Below are 21,443 nucleotides of genomic sequence, written 5' to 3'. Positions count from 1 at the left end.
GCTGGGCGCCAGGGGCTGCGGACAGGTGGCGGGCAAAATGGCGGGCAGTGCAGCGATCCCGTAGCCCTCACCGCCGCAGAATCCGGCGTTCTCCGCTGTCCCCAATTTCTTCCGAGCTTCACACCGGGTGCTCCACGCTGTCAGCCCCACACAGGTAGCGACCCGGGCCCAGGCTCCGCCACAATACCGCTTGAAGATGGCAAATGGTCACCGCGGCGGCCCGGAGCAGGAGCGGCACACGTCTCATTCCATTCCCGGCGAGACCACGCCCCCCTTTCTGTATTTTTGAGTATTGTTTTACGGTTTAAATCAACGAAACTGCTTAGACTGGGATCTCAAGATTTCAATAATGATTAAGTGGGAGCTCTCCAGATTCCAGTAGTGAATCCACCAAAGTCAAAAGGTTACAAACCACTGGGCTAGACTGAACCATCACCACCAGGAGTGGGCGCTTAAGAAACAAGCATTTGCAATGCAATAGGTCTCGCGTTACTGAATGTTTGAGCTATTGGTGTTGCATTATTATTAGCAATGCCAATAGCTCAAACTTTAATAATGCGAGACCTATTGCATTGCAAATGCTTGTTAGGTTTGCAAGGGATTCTGGGTAACAGAACCTGGTGGGAACCAGTCAAATCACCCCATCCTGGATTCCCCTGGGTGTCTAGTTTTAAAAAATGTTTAGGTTTGCTAGGTTTCCCTAGGTGCCGGCAGAGCTAGGGTTAAAAAACTACAGCTAGGCACTTTGCCAAAAAAGGGTCATTTTTCACTGTGAAATTGCGGTGTGTCCACGTTGCGTTTTGCGCCGTTTCCTGTCGCGGGCACTAGGCCTACCCACACAAGTGAGGTACCATTTTTCTCAGAAGACTTTGGGGAACGCGGGGTGGGTGGAAATGTGTTGATCCATGCAGATTCCAGAACTTTCCAGCACACAAATGTGAGGAAAATGTGTTTTTTTGGACACTTTTAGGTTTGCAAGGGATTCTGGGTAACAGAACCTGGTGGGAACCAGTCAAGTCACCCCATCCTGGATTCCCCTGGGTGTCTAGTTTTCAAAAATGTATAGGTTTGCTAGGTTTCCCTAGGTGCCGGCAGAGCTAGGGTTCAAAAACTACAGCTAGGCACATTGCAAAAAAGGGTAATTTTTCATTGTGAAAATGTGGTGTGTTCACATTGGGTTTTGAGCCGTTTCCTGTCGTGGGCACTATGCCTACCCACACAAGTGAAGTACCATTTTTATCGGGAGGCTTAGGGTAATTCAGATTTGTAAAGCAACTGTTATTACCTATTGACTTTCGATGAATTTCTGCCTTCCAAATGAAAGACATTGTGTAAAAAAGAAGCTGTTTTGAAAAATGACCGATAATTCTCATGTTAGTATGAGTATTTCCAATTTCGGAAATGTGCAAATATCTACTGTTTCTAAACTCTATATTTTGTTCCCATTTCAGAAATACATAGGTGTCTTTCATACCGATTTTTCCATGTATACACTTTACCACAATAATTGCTACATGCCCGGTACATAATAAAAAGCCACTGCAAATTGCTGCTCAGTTTTTGGCTCTGGGTTCATCGGGTTCTTGGTGAACATGCAGGTCCTATATATCCCCACAACCAGTAAGGTCCAGCGGATGTAACGGTATATTGCTTTCAAACAGCTGTCATAATTAGAAGAAGTTACAGGTGAAAACGTTGACACAAAAGGCTGTTTTTTTCAACTAATTTTCAATTTTCCTGTATTCAACTGTTCATCCTTGATGGATCTACACAAATGACCCCTTGCTGAATTCAGAATGTTGTCTACTTTTCGAAAATGTATAGCTTTCCAGGATACATTATAGCTTTCATACCCATTTCTACCATTAACTGGAAGGAGGTTGAAAGCACAAAAAATAGCAAAATTAGGCTATGTCCCAGAAAAATGCCAAAATTGTGTAAAACATTTTGGTTTTCTGACAAAAGTCTGTCATTCCCTAAAATCTGGGAAAATTGTGATTTCAGCCCCACAAACCCTTTTTTGATACCATTTAGCTGTATTTTGGCTACTTTCTGGGACCCCTCCAGGGGAATCCACAAACCCTGGGTACCTTTAGAATCCCCATGATGTTGGAAGAAAAGAACTCAAATTTGGCGTAGATACCTTATGTTGTCAAAACATTACAGGGGTCTAAGCGCGCACTACCCCAAATAGCCCACAAAAGGCTTAGCACGGGGGGGGGGGGGGGGGGGGCGTTTAAACTTCTTGACAGAAACATTGTAGTGTGCTCTTCCTTTCCTACTCCCTGTTTTAGAAAAGCACCTAACCCTTTCGAACTTGCATCAGTTATCAATACTGCTTCACCCTATGTCCTGAAAGCTTTCAAAGAAGGGGTATTAGACAATGCCCCTTTAAGATTATCAAATTATCAGTCACATTGTGTGGACCACACAAAAAATACCCCCTTTTTTTTATATAAGAAGCTTTCTCATATTATACACTCGGGCCACAAAGTTGGGGATAGGCTTGTGATAATACTCCACCATCCCCAAAAACGTGATCAAGTCTTTACCGCCTAGGACAACCAACTGCTTGATCGGTTTCACCAACTCTTTACTTGGACTGATCTTGCTTGCTGTCAGTTTTTTTCCCTAAATATATGATTCCCTCACTCCCAATCCTATACTGCTTAATCTCTCCAGAACTCTTCTCAAACGCTGATCATGTTGCTCCAAGGTGTCATCATAGACCAAAACGTCATCTTGATAGACTGGACACCTTCAAGACCCTGCAATACATTCTCCATGTCCCTCCGAAACACCGAGGCTGCAGAGACCAAACCAAGGGCATCCTCGTGATCCCAAACATCCCAAAGGGCGTGATAAACGCAGTAAGGTCTCTAGAATGTTCTCCCAATAAAATTTGGTGGTAGGGTGCCCACATCTCATGTGGAGAATACCTTTGCCCTCTCTAGCTTTTAGCATGTCAGAGATGTTCAACCTCCTTATTTAAGCCCCTTAGATCCACACAGAATCTATTATCACCTGAAGCTTTGCAGGCCAGGACCACCGGAGCCACCCACTCAGAAACCTCTACATTTTGTGGTGACAGAAGATGGTTTCGATCCACCAACCTCTGGGTTATGGGCTCAGCATGTTTCCATTGGAGTGCACACAATTTCTTTCTCACTCAACTACAGGCAGGACAGTGTGAGGACTGGCACGTGCAATTGCTCTATCTCCATCAATATCTAATCTCTCTCCGAGTCGCATCGGTCCCGCTCAGGGTTTGCACATTAATAATAAATGGGCGTCTCTGTATTCAGCAACAATCCGTGTTCATATACTCTAGGGGGTCACAGAGCAGAGTAGAAAATGTGACCCAGAGAGCTTACCGATCAGCCACACAAATCTCTCTGCTTACAGAAGCAGCTCAAAACCTGCCGCTACCTTCTTTCCTGCTCCCAAACACAAATGGCTCTCTGGTTACAGCACCAGTCCTCTCCACAACCTCTTGTCGACACTACCGCTGCTTCCTTCAGCATGAACCACTACTTCATCAGCTGTTCATTTATTACAGCATCGGTCATCCTCAATGTCTCTTCTTCTTGCCCCTGCTGGTCTCAACATCACTGGCTCACTCAGGGTGTTGGGCGGGTAAACATAGCAGGATGGCACAGGACACTGTGATAATAATCTAGGATGGTGGGCTGGAGGTGCCACGACTACAGTATTTTTATTTTACAGCCCATAAACAGCATGCAGCCATGTGGATGGCTGACAGCAGTAGTTGGGAGAAACGGTTGTTGGCAGGTTGCATTGGGGAGCTGCCCTTCCGGAGTTTGCTGATGGAGTGGTCTTGTATATTGATTGCACTACCATATGTGGCTTGACAGACAGCACAAGTGTGGCAGAGGCTGGTATCTGTGGTGCTTTGGAGGGTGCACTTTCCTCAGGAACTACCGATATGAATCCTTACTCTTATTCGGCGCATGGATGCAAATTTGTCCTTCCAAGTATGATAAGATGGGAAGGTGCGAACTACTTGGGCACTTATAACCCAACCAGCACTTTTATCTCCTTCGAGGATGTGCAGGCTGAGTTTGGGGTGGTGCCCGATCACTTTCTTCATTATGCCGGCCTAGCTGGGATAGCTCAGCTGACCTGGACAGTGTATCCCGCGACGCCTGCCTCGTCCAGTACACTTGGGACCTTGCTGACCTGTGGGTCATGGCGGCACTTAGTGTCCTTGCTGTAAAAAAATAAAAGCCATGGCGGCGGATGCTGCCTGGCGACCTTTGGGGGCACGGATTGCATGGGATTTTAATTCGGCTTCTGTCGGATGCAGACTGAGCCTGTGTCTGTGCCATGACCAGGTCTGTCTCTAGTTACGCTCGTAATTTAAATTGATTCATTTTACCTTTCTACACTGCACCTATATGATGCCCCTGGCTTTGAAACTGATATCCCACGATCGCTCCTCTGCTTGTCCTCGCTACGGCTCAGAGGTGGTGGACTTTATGCATATGGTGTGGGATTACCTGCTGGTACGGGCCTGGGTCCTGTGGTTGGTAAACATACTCTCACCCCAGCACTGCAGGGCACTCTTACACCACAGTTCTGTCTGTTGGAGAATATTGGTAGGTCAATGGGGTGCAACAAAAGCATATAGGTTTTTGCAGCTGGCCCTAGTGTTGAAGAGGCAGAGGGTGGCTATCACGTAGATGGAGCAGAGGGCCCCATCGGTGGAACTCTGGAACAGAATTGGGGCAGAGTGGTCATTGGTGGAGGACTCCATATGAAACAAAACAGGAAGGATGAGAAGATTCAGGATAACTTGGATGCCTGGGTGGCCCTGTATTTAAGTTTTATGACCCCCGACAAGCCACACTTAAGTGATGAGAGTGCTGACGCAGACTCCTAGAGGGGCTGACGTCTTTTATTCATATGGCTGTACATGCTAGTATTCCCTTGATTTGACACTGCTCTGATACCAGATAGACGTCACCTGAAAACTGTCAGTGCTGTTACAACTAAATGTCATGTAAGATGATCACTTCATACTGTAACCATTGTTGGAAAAGCAGCAAGGTTTTTTGTAGGTGTGGACATGAAACTGAATTCCAAAAAACAAAGGGTTTTTTTTATTTAAAAAAAAAAAAAAAAAAAAGGGAGAGAAAGAAAGGACCACGTGGCTAAATAGTACCGACAATCCAAAAGCGCACCTATTTTATAATCAGAATGAAATATTCTGAGACTTTCATCCTGTCCTATCGGATGCTGAATGTTGAAGCATTTCAACTAGGATTAAAATGTGATGAACCCTATAAAGCCATAGACAATTTGGATTACCTGTAATTGTGCAGATTTGTATGTGCAATGGGATCGATCTATTGAATTCAGTGGGTTACCAATGACATTCACATCTTTGTGACAGTCATGGTATTTAGAGCGCAATAAGGAGAAAAGAACAAGCATTGGCATAGCCAATAGGTCTCGCCTTTGGGACCTTATAAGTGTTTAGTTATCCTGCACATTATCCTTGGTGCAACAACATCAACTGTTGCATGGCTAAACACTTATAAGTTCCCAAAGGGGAGACCTATTGGCTATTCCAAAGCTTGTTATATAGTGCTCTTAATTAGGCTTGTTGGATTAATTGGTAGTATAACTGGATAAGTGTCTACCATGGTGAAAGATCCGGTGTCCCAAAATGCGCCAATACATATATGTAAGAAGTGCCTGACCTGCTTTGGGATGTGTGGGAGAAGCGTCGCACACTGCAGTGTTGTTTCTAGTGTCCGATCGTTTCTAGCGTTAAGGTCGGCGACGAGTCAGAGCCTGGACAAAGATGCAGCCTCCAATCATAGCTCGACCCTAGGTGGAGGGAGGGTGCATCACCACGTGGGCTGAATGGAGCTTAATGTTCACAACGGACTGCAGCCGTCCCAAATGCGTTGTTTGTGCGTGGCTGTGGTCTCAATTGGTCCGCGTCAGTTACTAAGACTTGTAAGTCTGGTCAATCGTCTTTGGTTAGCTCCCTTTACATGAGCGTGCCTCGCTCCATGTTATGAAAGAGATTTAACCCATGAGGTCGGGGAGACTGGCACTCTCGGTGATTTGAGATTTTCGGAGTGACATTTCCCGAAAAAGACTAGCCCCAAAGCGATATAAAGGTGAATAAATAAAGTCTAGTGCCATATTTATGCTGAAAAGCGTTGCATCATTTACCAAGTTTTAAAACGTGTTGGGACATCTTACTGCTTAAACAGAGCGCGGCGGGTGGGCAGGTGGCCGGCCGTGCACATAAATGGTAATGCAAAAGTAATAATGATGAAAGCGCCGGTGCATAGTAAATGTATGCACATGCGCAATTTTCAAAGTGCTGCTGAAGGTTGGCAGTTCGCGCGTGCACGCTTGCGTGAAGTCAAGCTTGTCACTAGCCAGCAGCATTTTGAAAACTCACCTACTAAAGTCTCTCCGAGCAGCGCATGCGCGCTGACTCAGCGAGACCTAAAAACAATCCATATGCAGTTGTATACCTCTTACCCATCTAAGGAAACCAATCATATATGCCTTCCTCCACAGTACTGTTCAATCTGCTTTACCAGTCTCTACAAGCCATTATATTTGGCATTGCATACACAGTGGTTATTGCTCTGTGCTGTATTGTGTTGGCACTTCATAACCCTAAGGAGGTCACAAAATGATCTGCTTCCACACGCTCCACATGCTTTGTAAGATCTTCAAGTGGATCCTCACCGAGCCCAGCGACACGGTCACCCATATATGTGCATCAGCAGCAGACTTGACTTCAGCAACGCACTCTACACCAGCACCACCCAGAAACTCCAAAAGAAACGGCAAAACATCCAAAATGCCTCTGCCAGACTCATCCTGAAAAATCCCACGCCACAGCCACATACCGGCCATCTGAGAAACCTTCACTGGCTACCCATCAACAAAAGAATTACCTTCAAGCTCCTCACGTAAAGCCCTCCACAACGCCGACTAGATGAAGATCATTCTCCTACCTCGCTGCGAAGATTTGAAACTATCTGCCTTTGCACCTCAGGCAATCACCATCACTGCTGCAATTCAGAAAGGACCTCAAAACCTGGCTCTTCGGCTGAACCGCAGAGTCCTCCTCCACCAAAATCCCCCCCCCCCCCCGCGCACACACACACACACACACTCGGCACCTCGAGACCCTCACGGGTGAGTAGTCGTGCTCTATAAGAAACCTTATTGAATGACTTGATTGATCGATCTGAGTGCGGAGTGACCCATGTGGGAAATGCTAGTGGAAGTGTACAGATGTGCTGCAAACATGGGGCAGCAAGCATGGCAGTGCTTAAACATGTACAGTAGCACAGTGTGGGAGGATAGACACTGTAGAGCATGCTAACTTATTCATTTATATGTGTAGCTTTTACTCTGGTTATAGTGTTGGAAAGACTAATTTGTTGCTATAGCAAATTTGACACAAATCTGCAAGAAAGTTAAGGGGGTTTGTCCTCACATATGGAAATGTGCAGCTTAAAAGCAAACAAAACTGCAGGAAGCAGGGGGTGGGGCATGGCCATGGTGGCAATGGGGGTGGCGGTGTTTCCCGGAGCACAGATGCTGCCAGCCGCTGGTGTATGCATCCTTAGATGCCTGACCCAACCCCCAAAAGGCGGACCAGCCCAAAGGTGGACTCCGGCGGTGCTAATGCAGGAGTTGGCTGCCTGAGCAAGATGGTGGCTGAGCTTGGCACAGAGAACTAGGCCACAAGAGGGTGTTGGCCTGCAGCTGTGTGACCCCCATCGAGCCGGCTGCACATAGGAGCCAGGGTTCGCCACTGATTTTGGGACACAATTGGGATCTCTAAGGTGGGTGAGTTCCAAGGGAATACGGTGTGGCTGACATTCGCGGACCAGCAGAGTCAATATGACAATTAGGAAGGGGGGGGGGAGGGGGGGGGGGTGTTTGTCTGCGTTACCTGCAGGTCAGGTCAATCCTAAGCAGACTGATCCCCTGTCCTCAGAGGACGAGAGTTGAGAACTGAGGAGAGCTGAGATGGCAGGCTTGAAGACTAGTGGGGGGCGGCCTGCAGATACCCCGGGGAGGTTGTCATCGGGGCAGGGTTCCAACTTATACAACAGGACTGGCAGTTTCGCAACAGGATGCGATACGATTTGGTGGTACACTCAGATCCCAACTTTGAGAGACTGGGTATCTAACATGGAATGGTGCAAGCAGGCAGAGGAGCAGATATACCGGGCATGGGGCTGCCCCCTGAAATTCGCAAAGATGTGGGACACTTGGACTGAGGTGGAGGGAGAGTGAGGGAAGGAGCCCCTGAAGAGGCCCCCTCAGTCCCCTGAGAAGGACGTGAAGACAGTGTAAGTGAGCAACCTGCGGAGGGGTATGTCCAGGGGGCTTGAACGTGGATTGATTCGGTTTGTTCTTAAACTGTGTAACTATAGCAAGATGTAATCCTTTTTAACCTGTGCTTTTATGATTTTCATCTGTGTAAAATCGAATAAAGCTGAATTTTGATTTGATTTGACTGGTTCATGTTACATTGAATGCGTTAGGTTTGTGCCACGGCATGATAATAAAACAAATTTAAAAAAATTAAAAACCCAGGAAGCAATAGTTTTGCTCGAAGTTCTCCGAGTAGGCAGCTCTAAAAGGAAGGTGCTAGTGGTCCAAAGAACCCGGGGGGTGGGGGGGGGGGGGGGGGGGATTATAAAAGTTGTGGAGGTGTGCAGAACGCAGTGTTCATATAGAGACAAATTGGGAAACATAGTGTGGTTCGGTGAAATCTACTACATGATGAGGAGTAATGGATCATAACAGATAGTGATGAGCTGGCCTGTGTTAGGCGGATAGCTACCTAGCCTGGTAACAGGAGGAAGTGGTTAAGGTTAGCTTTAAAGCTTCAGTGATGGCAAAGCTGTGATTTTGTCAAAGGTGAAAGAGAGTGGCGGCTGACAGGAGATTGACTATTTGGTATCAATTGTGCTTAATCTTGATCATAGAATTGATCATGGATTTGACTTTGTGAAACAGGAGAAGATGGCACACCTTTCATATTTGCAGCAGCTGAAGTCCGGTAGAAGTAGACTCTGAAAAGGTGCTGTATTCATCATAAAGGTCTACTGAGTAGGAATTGAAGGACATCAGGCTAGACAGTTGTTGACACAGAGAATAGTACAAAACAGTTAATGTGTGTCTTAAGAGTGTTCCACATGAGGTAGCGGACAGCCATCCTGTCTCATAGCTTTTTTTTTGTTAAATTGAGGTTTGTATCAGAAATAAAAAAACAGTCAACAAGAGTCCATAACATGCATTGATATAACAGGAGGCAATTCAATGATTGGTAGGAGTCATAATCCAATATGAATCGCCCTGCATGACCAGTGTCGTAAAGCACAGGTGGATATCTACCCTTGCACCTCCAAACATGTAGATGGTTACAGCAAGTTATAGTCAGGTATCAACATAATAGTCCACGAAGTGTGGGTCTACGATTGCTATAGTTCGCTCGGTCTTCCATAGGCATAGCATCAGTTCTCTTCTCCGTCTGCACATTTATCAACCCCATGGGGAACCTCATTCGTAAGCAAACAGGCCTGCAAAGGGGCCCACATGTTGCATGGGCGACATACTAGCGGAATTCTGGTGTAGTAAAGTTTCAGCTGCTGACTGCAATAAATTACACTCTAAAGCCACATCTGAAAAGAAGGTGGGCACTCTCTGTCCCACACGCACGCAACACATTGTTTGAACAGAAGGAGAGAAATAGAGATAAACAGCCATGGTGCAGCCCAGCAGGGTCACTCCATCATAAGGAAGAGTCAGCACTTCCCATCAAATGCGGGGGTGCTTACTAGCCCACACCAGCACCACTAGGAGCTATCTGAGTGTTTTGTAAAAGATTGTTGAGAAAGCGGAATGGGGGTGTTAGAGATGTAGGAGTTTTGGAGGTATGAACATCTTTATAAGGGCTATGCTACCCAACAAGGATAAAGGCAGGATCCTCCACTTGTAGACGGATGCCTTCATTTTGGTCATGGCCACTCCATAGTCCTCTCTGCTGCTCCAGATACCCAAGTATCTAAGGGACGTAGAGGTCCAGGGCAGAGGGAAATGCAGATCTCTCCGGTGTTTAGCCGGTGTCAAAGGAAAAATGGTGGACTTACTCCAGTTCATTGTGATACCAGATAGAGCTTTGAAGAGCGTAAATTCTGCAATAACCGGATCAAGATTCTGGGCTGGGCCACTGAGATATGTTATGTTAAACAAATTTCTTAAGCGCACGTACACCAATCTGTTTCATGGCGCTGAGGGCGGACAGGACGCAGTGATGACAGGTAATCACCTTACTGATATGCTTGGGAGAATAGCCAGGTTTTAAGATTTTTTCTGAACAGAGCATAGGGGGACGGTTCTCGCTTCCGGTTCTCGCTTCCAGGGGGAGCAAGTTCCAGAATTGCGGGGCCAGAACCGCAAAACTGAGCCCTCCATGTTTTATGCGTTTGAATGGGGGAGTGGACAGTAGGTTGAGATTGGAGAAGCGCAGATTTTGGGAAGGGATATAGCGTTTTATCATAGAGGAAATGAAAGCAGGGCCATTCCCAGCAAGGGCTTTAAAGATGGTACAGCCCAATTTGAAGGCACAGCGTCTGGCTACTGGAAGCCAATGTAGGCTCTTCAGCAGGGGTTTAACGTGATGTCGGCTGGGCTGACAGGCGATTAGTCTGGCTGCGTGATTCTGCGCTAACTGCAAACGATGTAGTAGGTAAGCTGGTATACCGACATATGATGAGTTAGCGTAGTCGAAACGCGAGATTACCAAGGCTAACAAGACCAAAGTCAGGGCCTCAGTGGTCAAGAATCTGCTAATCTTCCGGATTCTGCGCAGATGAAAAAAGCAGGCAGATACCACCGAGCTAATCTGGGCTTTATTGGACAGATCACTGCTGATTACAATCCCCAGATTTTTAACCAAGCTGACTGGGAGTGGTGGCTTACCCAGGAGAGAAGGCCAAAAACTAGGGCTCCACGGGTTGAGAGGACCACCAGTCAGAATGAGCTCGGTTTTGTCGGGGTTGAGTTTAAGTTGGCTTGCATTCATCCAAATACTAATGAGACACATAGTGGACTGGAAATTGGACACGGAGGAAGTAGAGGGGTTGATGTCGAAGACCAGCTGCATGTCGTCAGCATAGTTGAAGATGTCAACCTTCCTTTCACGTAGTAAACGGATCAGGGGTAATAAATATAGATTAAAGAGGAGAGGTGACAAGGAAGACCCCTGCGGTACCCCGCAAGTCAGTTTCATTTTTTTGGATGAGAAATTAGCCAGACGGACCGCTTGAGGTCGGTTGCTAAGGAAGGAGGAAACCCAGTTCAGTGCCCGGCCCTGGATCCCGGAGTTGCTGACACGGTCGATCAGGAGAGCATGATCGACTGTGTCAAAGGCAGCTGATAGGTCAAGCAATACCATGGCCTGGGTAAGGTTCCTGTCAGCCCCTCTTCTGAGCTCGTACATTACCACAAGGATAACGGACTCGGTTGAGTGGGCCGGTCGGAAACCTGCCTGGTGCAGGTCCAGAAAGTGGGAATGTTCGCTGATGGAGCTAAGACAATTCGTGACATGAGCTTCCAAGATTGTACCTAAATAGGGCAGCAGTGAAATAGGGCAGTAGTTACTGAGAACCAGGGGATCAGAGTTGGGCTTTTTCAATATTGGGACAATTTCAGCGCTTTTGAAAGAGTTGGGGACAATGGCAAGTTTAAGGGAGTTGTTAAGAAGTGCTAGAGGCGGGTCTGGGCATTTCAGGAAGGCTTCAAGTAGAACGTGTGGCGGGCAGCAGTCGGTAGGGGAGCCGGACCCAACTTTCCAAAGAAGGGCCATAAAGTTTTCCTTTGAGATGAGGGGGATTTGATCAAGTGAAGATGGGTTTTACACGAGACTGAAGAGGCCGTAGTGGGTATTGAAGGGGAGATGCTGGCCTTGATGGAAGCGATTTTCTCAATAAAGTAACGATTAAGAGTCGCATAAGGATTATGAGGGAACGGGTTTGGGCATAACTCGCTCAGGGTTCACGAGTTGACTATGGAAAAAATATCCTTGGACTTGTTTGCAGAATTTAAGATTTTAGTAGAGAAAAATTCCACCTTAGTCTGGAGGATGGCCTTTTTATACTCCTTGAGTGATTTTACATAGCAATCCTTTTTATCCAAAGAGTAATCCGGTCTCCAGCGACGCTCAGCTTGCCTTAGAGCAAGTTTCTTAAATTTTAAGTCATTAGAGAACCAACGTTGGGACTCGATGGGGACGCATAATCTTAATTTTTTTATATGGTGCAATCTTGTCACTGGCGAATTCCAGCCAAGACTTGATGGTTGATACCAGAGTATGGAGAGACTCGTGTGGAGTAGGGGAAGTAGTAGCGAGTGAAGAGCAAAATTCCTCAATATTGGCGCGTTTCCAGTTTCTTGCCACAAGATTTCTAGTCAATGGGTTTTTATTAGGGGAGATACATGAAATCGTGAATGTAATATCTGACCAAGTACAAGGGGAGATTAGGAACTTGGAGATCTCCAGGTTCGATGTCCAAACTTGGTCTAGCCAATGCCCTTTTATGTGGGTTGCGGCGTTATCATGCTGGTTGCAGTTCATTCCCAGGAAAAGGACAGTGAAGTCAAGGGAATTCGCGTTTTCCCGTATGTCAGTGGGCCAATAGTTAAAATCTCCGATAATTAGAATTCTGGCATAATTGATAACCAGGTGGGAGATCATGTCACCTAGCAATTGCGGGAATGTGGGCATGACCTGAGGGGGTCTGTAGAATAGCGCGCAAATAAAAGGGGTAGAGGGGGATTCAAATTTAAGTATTAGGCTGTCGACTGAGGGAATACCGATGATACCTAAAGAAGTGAATTGATGTTTCCGGTTTATGATGCCCGCGACCCGCCACCCATTTTCCCCGAGGATCTATTTGCCTGGTGAATGCATTAGTTGTCAGGCACTGCTGTCAGAATATCGGGAGTAGACTCAGCAGTAAGCCATGTTTCGGAAAGGAGGAGGATGCCTGGTTTGTCTGAGTCGAATAGCTGAAAAATTTCAAGCAGATGTTTGACCATTGAACGAGTGTTTAGGTAACAGACTGTAATTCCTCTCTGCTCCTGTTGTTTGGGGGTGATTAAGACCAGAGTGGTTTTATCAGTGGCGGGTAAAGCTTGTCCACTGAGGGACAGGGACACTTCAGGATGAGAGTCCCTACAATTTAAAATCCCAACCCCATCAATTTTGGCACAAATCTCCGGTTCAAAGGGCTAGTTTCCCTGCAGCGGTTTCAGTTCTGGTGCTGAGTAACTAAAAAACGGGCAGCCACTGGCCCCGGTCGGGCGCGGACGGGCGCAGACGGGCTTGCTTTTGGCACGCCTTTGGCGTGCCCGCTGCACGCGGCCGCTGCGCGACGTGGAAGGCATGCAGTTTAAATAGGCATCAGGCAACTAGAGCGCTGACCACCCTGCTCCACCCCCAACCATTCCCAGCTAACCAAGGACTGGGATTTTAGAGCGCCGGCACCGTCCACAAAAAGCGGGGCTTGCGTGCTTGCGAGGTCATCTTCATAGAGGGACACCACCATATTTTGTGGTGAAAACACTAGGCTCTGGTCATCATGTATTTGGCCAATCACGCAGACCAATCGTTCTGAGGCGAAGGCATAAAGCAGAGGCGAGAGGGGGCATTTCGGTTGTGTGCCTCTATCGATGGGGAAGGGATCAGAGAGTAGTCCGGTTAATCTAATTTTCGTGAGGAGGCTAGAGTAAAGCAGTCGTATTAGGTTTAGGAATGTTTTTGAAGTCCCAGTCTGGCCAACACTGCAAAGACATGCCCCCAACTCCAAAGAAACAAAGGCTTTGGTGGCATATAGAAAGATAGCCGCTATGCGATGTTGATCTTCCCAGAATGAATCCTGCTTGATATGGCAGCACTAGGTCCGAGAGAAGCAGTAGCAGACGGTTCACGAGGATTTTTGCCAACATCTTTGCACCTGTGTTTATAAGAGAGAGAGGACGATAAGAGCCCAAGTGAGATGGTGGTTTGCTGGGCTTCAGAAGTGATTAATGTGGATTCCCTTAGGGAAGGCAAAGAACCCCCAGGTGGAGCGCCTCATCATACTTGTGGAGGAGTCAGGTAGCTAGAATAGCAGCATAGGTTTTGTAGAATTCGGAGCACAACCAGTCACTTGCAGGGACCTTGCAAGTAGGAAGGTTGGCAATGGCAGTCATGGCCTTGTATATGGTAATGAGCGTGTCTAAGTATAGCCGATGAGTGCATTATACGCCAGTATGATGCACTCAAAATAGCTGTGTAATCTTCCGGGGATCGAGAGAACAGGATGTGTATAGGCCGGAGTAGTACAAAACACATTCCTCCAGAAAATCATCTTCCTCGAAGAGGGCGTCGCCTCCCTCAGTCTCCAACTGGAGAATACCCGATGGTGGTGATGTCTGGCAAGCCAAGCTGGCCAGAGTTCTACTTGGTCTCTCTGCCTCCCCGTATATTCTAGTCACTACCAGTCTGCATGAGCGTTTGAGTTGGAAAGATCTGAGAAGGCGAACAATTTGGTCTTGATCTTTGTCATTGTGGGATGATGGCTTATGCACAGATTGTGCTTCTAGCTCGAGTAGTTCCCTTTCCAGCTTGTCATGATCGTTGCCTGGTGTTCTATGCACACCATATTGTTTTTCAATGCAGATCCCACGCATATATGCCTTAAAGGCCTCCCAGAACATGCCAGCTGACTACACAAAGGTCTCATTGTCCCTAAATTAGTTGAGGATTTCAGTTTATACATCACTTTTAAAGGTGGGGTCTAACAAGGCTGTGGGCGACAAGGATCAGGTGAAGGCGTGGTGCTTGGAGTCCGGTATGTCTAGATGCAATTTAACAGGTGAGTGGTCTAACAGGGTTTGAGGGAGATGTTCAGTGGAATGACTCCATCTTCAACATCACACGTGCCCAGCCAATAGCCCAAACGTGCCAATGAACCATGTGCAGTGGAGACGTGTACCTTCCCGGAGTTTGGGGTGTCTAGGTCTCCAGATATCCACCGGCCCCCACACGAACAGTATGCTGGTGAGGGCAAGGACATCTGCATGGCGCATGCGTATTGTATAAGGTGTTTCAAGAGGGGCTTTGCTTATGTAATATGAGCCAGGGGAAGAGGGAATGCACTCTATTCATAAAACAGCAAACTAACAACCGACTCCCTCCACCCACACCAGCCATCCCAACTAGCCAGCGAATCCTCCCCATCCAACTACCCGAATCAAAAACCACAGTGGCGCCAGACGGGCACCTAACTCACAGAACATAAGAAGAATTCCAATAGGGTTCACCCCATGGGGGAATCTAGAGATCCAGCTAAACAACAATCCCTCATGGTAGGAGAGGTCATGTAGGTGAGTAGAGTTCATTCAATGTCACGCACTGACAATAATCGGCAAGTGGCAGGCTTAGTATCCAGTAGGAGCTTGACTACAAAAAGACGAGGCACTTAGAGGGGTGGTAAAGATGTGGGTTTAGTTGCCAAGAGAAACCTGCAGTTGTGAAGGATATAGCATGGTGTATGGTACTCCCGCCTTTTGGAGTCTGCACTTGAAAGGGAGGAATCCCTGGCACACCTCCTGCATCAAAAGTGTTAAGTCCAGATGGATTGAGGATGGAGCCTCGTATTGTAAGGGGTTGCTTTTCATGTGCTATCCGTAATGCTGCATCACGGTCCCTGTAGTTGAAACGTTTCACAATAATGGGTCGCGGCAGAGCCCCCAGAGGAGGTACGGGGCCCAACGAGCACTGCGCCTGCACAACCGCGAACATAGGCCAGAATCCAGCAGTAGAGGCGGATATAAATAAAAAGTGGTGTGGCGGGTGGAGGGGGCGCGGGAGGAGCCCGGGATGATTGCGTGAGGGGAGTGTGGGATGTTAAAAATAAATAAAAGACTTACCTATTTTTCAGCCGGCCTCACGTCTTGGTGCTCTTCTACTCTCCTGATCCCAGCAGTCCCGGGGACACATCAGACTCCCCATCCAATCCAGACGCTGCGCTCATGCTCTACCTAGCATGGGGATTGGCCTGAGCTGGCTAGTTTGATGCTCGCTTAGGCACAGGGAGTCTGTGGTATTTCTCTACCCGGCTGTGGAATACAGCTAGGTTGGAGGAACCTAAGTGTGCACGTCTGTTTGGCCGGACAAACAGACATGCACACTTGTAGCAGTGAGTGCATACCACTTCTCATCCCAGTGTCAATCAGGATTGCTCCGCCCATGAATTAGCATACCAGCCATAACAAGGAAATATAAAATGATAATAAACCATGTTATTCCTTTATTCACTGCTCAGAAAGCAGTGGGGTGGAGTTCCTTCACCTTAAAGGAGGAGCGGTCACTGGAATCCGGCAGGACCAATTAGGGAATTTAGGAAAGATCCACATAGTCCAACATGTTTCCTGTGTTGGATAACACGGGGAGCCCCAAGATGCGAAGATTGTTACGCCTGGCCTCCAATTGCTCATTCTTGGCTTTAATAAGGTTGGTCATGTCGAGAAGTTTCTTGTGTGTGAATCCGGTGCCAGGTGACAAAGAAATGAGAGAGAAGACCGAGATGAAAGTGTCAGACTGACACCAAACTAGCTGGAGAAAGCCTCGAAGCAGAACACCAGGACGCAGGCACTCTAGGTCTATTACGTCTTTATATTGCCAGACTTGTTGATTTCATATCTTACGCCTGAGAATTTGTGTAGTTGTAAGTAGGTTTATTTTTTTCCGTTGAGATTATGATGTGATGGGAGCATGGCAGGCATATCCTGCACTGGGGAGAAGGAACATTTGAGACCCACCATATGGAAGTGTGGAGTGGGGATGTCAGCTGGGTGAAAAGTTGAAATAATCTTAAGGTCATCACCTGGACCTACCTCAGGTTATTAATGGGGATGCCTTGAGGGGGAGGGACGTGACTGTTACACCATATACTCAGGCATTGCTGTGGAGGAGTCTGATCTTGAAGGCTCCTGCAGCAGGTGAGGCAGTCTTCTACCATGAAGATCGCCAACTAGGAAAACTGGTCTCAACCAGCAGGGGACACTGCAGCAAATGCAGACTCTGCCATGATAGAACCCCGGAAAAAAGGGCAGCAGGGTACCCTTATGTAGGGAAAGGGGCAAGCAGTGCTCATCCTATGCTCCAAACTAACTGGCGATCAAAGAGGTGGTGCCAACCAGCTCTAAACCAATCACATCTTCAGAGTCCCATCCAGAAATTAAGAACAGGGAGGCTGAGCGATCAAGACTGAATCCAGGGCTAAGAAGACCCTATTTTGACAAAGGCTCACTCTGTCTCACTTTTCTGCCTACAGGCAAAGGACAAAACTGACTCCTATCTGGGGGAACTATCTGAGTAGACTACATTAATTATAAAATGACACAGGAAATTCAAGGATCTTGGAGGCAATTTGTTGGAGAAACGAGGTCGTTTCCAGAGCTTTTGTATATACGCCCTTGAAATAAATCCTCTAATGAAGGCCATAGTGATTATATTCTAAAGGAAGATGTGCAAAAGAAAACTACAAATGGAAATCCTTGTTTCCATACACTCATTGCCTCTCATCATTTTAAGGGACTATGATCAAACCTCTCAGACAGCTCGCAGGTTAGCAGCAATTACACCATGGGCTTTAACTACAACAGCAAGCCAAGGAAATCATAGACCCTTTCCAGCAAGTTATCCAATTGCAAGTAGCTAAACAAGTCACTGCACATAACCATCAGTGAACTACAACTTGTTGGAGCAACATACTGAACCCCAATATTTTGGCTGCGGGGAATGCAGACATATTGCCTGTCTATGCCCTCACAAAAATAATCTGGAACTGATGGAGCTAGGCATAAATATAATACACTACGATGAACAAGCCCCTACAGGACACTAAAAGCCCCACAGTCTTGACATTAGCCACACACTACTCAAATACTTAGAGGAAATAAAAGCACCCACTTAGCTGCACCTAAAAACCATTTTAGCCATACACCACATACCCTCCACTAACCCCTGGAAAATAGTTCTGTACTTTGTGGGGGGAGTTGTGCAGACGATTTCCAAATAAACAAAGAGACAGAAGAAGAAAAACTAAAAACAAAGGCAGATGTCTTCTGAGTGTTACCCTGTAGAGCTTTCTACTACTGGTAGACCGTTACAAAAAGAAAAATGAAAGGAGAACAACCTGAAATAAAGCAAACAGCTACTACAGAACTACTTTTCATTTAAATCTTATTATGTTCAAGAGAGCTGTTAATACTATGAACACGTAAGTGTCACATTTAGAGCTGAACCTTTTTCAAATAAATAATTTCGGCATTCATTTGCCCCACAATAGCCACAAGCTTTTCTTTATCAATGTCATAAGCCTTAGATTAGAATTCTGCTGGCCAGCAATTGCACCAGTTAATCTCAATATTGCAAAGAGGTAATCGATAGACCACATGGCCAAATGGCAGTGTTCAATCGAATCTGTGGTCCTCTCTGGGGTAGGGCTAGATGCCACTATGTATTTGGGTTCTTATTTGAAATCTTGATACCATACTTGAATGTAACCTTCCCACCACATTGGTGTGGATCTCCAGAATGTGGACGTGTTTACTTCACAGTAGCAGGACAGGGAACGTATTCCACAAACACAATATTTGTATTCTTGCTCTTCTACTAGTTAACTTAGGTGAGGGACTGTGCGGATAACATCACTTATTGTAACGTAATCCCGGCACAAATGATCCTTTGAAATTTACTAAATTTCCTAGTTACACTTTCATCCAAACTAGCCTTGATGAGCTGCACCCTAACTGTACCACAAGTGGATCGTCGATATGCATCAATAGACCTGCAGGTGGCGAAGAGGTGGGTGGGTGTGCTATTGGGACGGGAGAGTGAATCTGCCTGAAGTAAAAACATGGCTTCATTATTTATTGTACTGTCTGGAACAATTGGAGACTTATTACCTTTTCATCCCACCTAAGAGCAGACCCACAGACATAAGGGATCCCCTGCGGGGCTGAATACGTACTCCGGGAGATACTGACCCTAGTGGGCTTTCCGCATGACGGCTGGGGAGGGACTGTCCCGTTTCACACCAGCTGCATCTCAGTCTGCAATGATCGCTGGGCCCTTCGGGTTGGACTTTCTCACTGATGGACCTAGATGCAAGATTAGTGATTGCCTATCGTCTTCCGAAATGTAGCCCTATCAGAATGTAAATGTTAGCAGGCCTAATTTACTGTCTATGACCTACCTGGGTTATATTCTGCACTATGATGCAACGTAATATACCGGGGAATGTATGCATGAAGAGGTTTCCTTTGTTTTGTAGTGTTTACTGTCATAATCAATCAATAAAACTTCATTTAAAAAAGGATCCTAGTTTCTGAACCTCTTGCCCACCCCCAGTCTCTTATTCATAAGGTACAGTCTTGTTCTGGTATTCTTGTATTTAGTATTCTTGGAAAGTGTGCACACTTGAAATGCATTTTCTTGTATTTTGTCGATACCTTCATTGCACAATTTTCTTCAAACTGTGACTATATGTCGCAAATCCTAGGTTTAAAATATCTGCAAATAAAATAAAAATGCTCCATAAATTTGGAAAGCAGATTCCTAGCAAGTTAATCTGAAATTTACAAAGTTGAAATAGGAATGCGAAACAGCATTGTTTAGCTATCGAGGCAGTGAAACACAGGAATATAATCACTGTACAGCACTTTGCTCACATCACCACACATGATCAATTAATATCAGAGCATAATTTAAACAGGAAATAACCTGGATGAGTCAAACAGTCCTTTAGGATGGAGTAGTATCAGATTGGAGGCAGACCTGGGCTGGCCTCTCATGAGTCTTATATTAAATTTAAGCTAAATTGGAACACATCTCTAAAACCCCACAGGATTTAAAACAAATCTCACTTCTCTTATCATCCCCATCTTTACCTGTAATGTTTTGAACTGCTGGGCCTGCAATATAGATGATTTGGCTGCAGTGTTTATCAGCTGAACTCCTTGCGTCACTGCGGAGACACCAATTGAAGGCTTCAGCTCTGATCTGCCTCCGATGGTCAGCACCTTGATCTGGGGTGTCTGCCCCTTTGACTCTGCTGCCTGCACGAGGGATGCAAGTTTCGGAGCATGGGGCAACTGGCCGTGGGGTAACGTTAAGACAAACGGCTGCCCAGACTTTGTTGTGACAATCAGTTTCTGGCCTTCCTGCTTTACAGTTGCGTTGGTAGCTTTAAAGTCAGATGCCTGTGTAACCTTGTTTAGAATAAACTGACTGGCTGATAAGGTAATAGGAGTCTGAGCACTAAGCTTCTGAAGGTCACTTTGCAAGACGTTTTTTACAATAATGTTGGCATCTGGTTTGGAGGCTGGGGTGGCCAGTGTAAGTTGGCTGGAATGGTTGCTGGTCACAGTCACTGGCCCAGTGGTGGTGGATGTGGTTGAGCCATTACTTGAATTCACACCCACCATCCCTTCCAACTCAGTTTCCATGGGAACAGAGTCCACCATTGGTGATGTTACAGTGACGGCCACAATACTGTCGTCGTCTTCCAAAGTTATTTCTGTGTCCATGATCTCCTCAGGAAGCAAACTGTTCATGTCGGCAGAAACCACTTCCATGATGGATTTTCCAGCAGCCTAACAAGGTTTGGAACCTGCAACAGAAACAGACAAATTACAGATCAACGCATGCTCACAGCAGTATCAACTTTACCTTGCAACAAAATTATACACAGGTTTAGGAGCACAATTAAAAGAGCATTATGATTATACCGTATGATTAGAGTAATCTATGTAAAAACTAGCACCTACAGGCAAATTAAGGACATTACCTTTAAATTCTGACATAGGGAAAAAAAATAAACAAGCATTTATAAATCCAATAGGTCTTGCATAAGCGACAAATATTGGCTTTGCCGATGTCTTTTATACAGCAGCATGTTTGTTGTGGGGTAGTGTAGGGTGGGTGGCGCAGGGTGGGGTGTGGCAGTGTGGGGTTAGATATGGTGGGATACGGAGGGGTGAAGTGGGGTGAAGTGGGGTAGAGTGGGGTCAAGTAGAGAGGGGTGGGGTAGGGTGATGTGGAGTGGCGCAGAGGAGGGTGGCGTGGCGAAGAATGGGGTGGAGTTAAGTGGGGTGAAGTACAGTGGAATAGAGTGGGGCAGCACAGAATGGGGTGGCATAGCGCAGAGTGGAAGGATGCAGCATACAGCAGAGTGGCATAGAGTAAATTGGAGTAGAGGGGAGTAGTGAGGAACAGAGAAGAGGGGTGTAAGGTGGAGGGGCATGGAGCAGAGCATCGCACAGCAGAGCATCACAGAACACAGGGGAGCAGAGCCGCACAGAGTAGA

At 46.5% G+C, this 21,443-nt stretch overlaps 1 protein-coding gene across 7 annotated transcripts in view; it reads right to left on the bottom strand.

Moving 5' to 3' along the window:
* The window catches only part of LIN54 (lin-54 DREAM MuvB core complex component), a 497,293-nt gene that overhangs the window by 352,400 nt on the left and 123,450 nt on the right, over positions 1 to 21,443 (bottom strand). For all 7 annotated transcript variants that reach the window (XM_085641194.1, XM_085641196.1, XM_085641198.1 and 4 more), the window contains one exon: positions 20,026 to 20,747. In XM_085641194.1, coding sequence (XP_085497320.1) covers positions 20,026 to 20,712 — 687 coding nt within the window. In that variant the 5' untranslated portion in view covers positions 20,713 to 20,747. The remainder of the gene's footprint in view (positions 1 to 20,025; positions 20,748 to 21,443) is intronic.

Source organism: Triturus cristatus, chromosome 2_2 (assembly GCF_964204655.1).
Source record: "Triturus cristatus chromosome 2_2, aTriCri1.1, whole genome shotgun sequence".
Lineage (NCBI taxonomy): Eukaryota > Metazoa > Chordata > Amphibia > Caudata > Salamandridae > Triturus > Triturus cristatus.
This window is presented reverse-complemented; position numbering and strand designations above follow the sequence as displayed.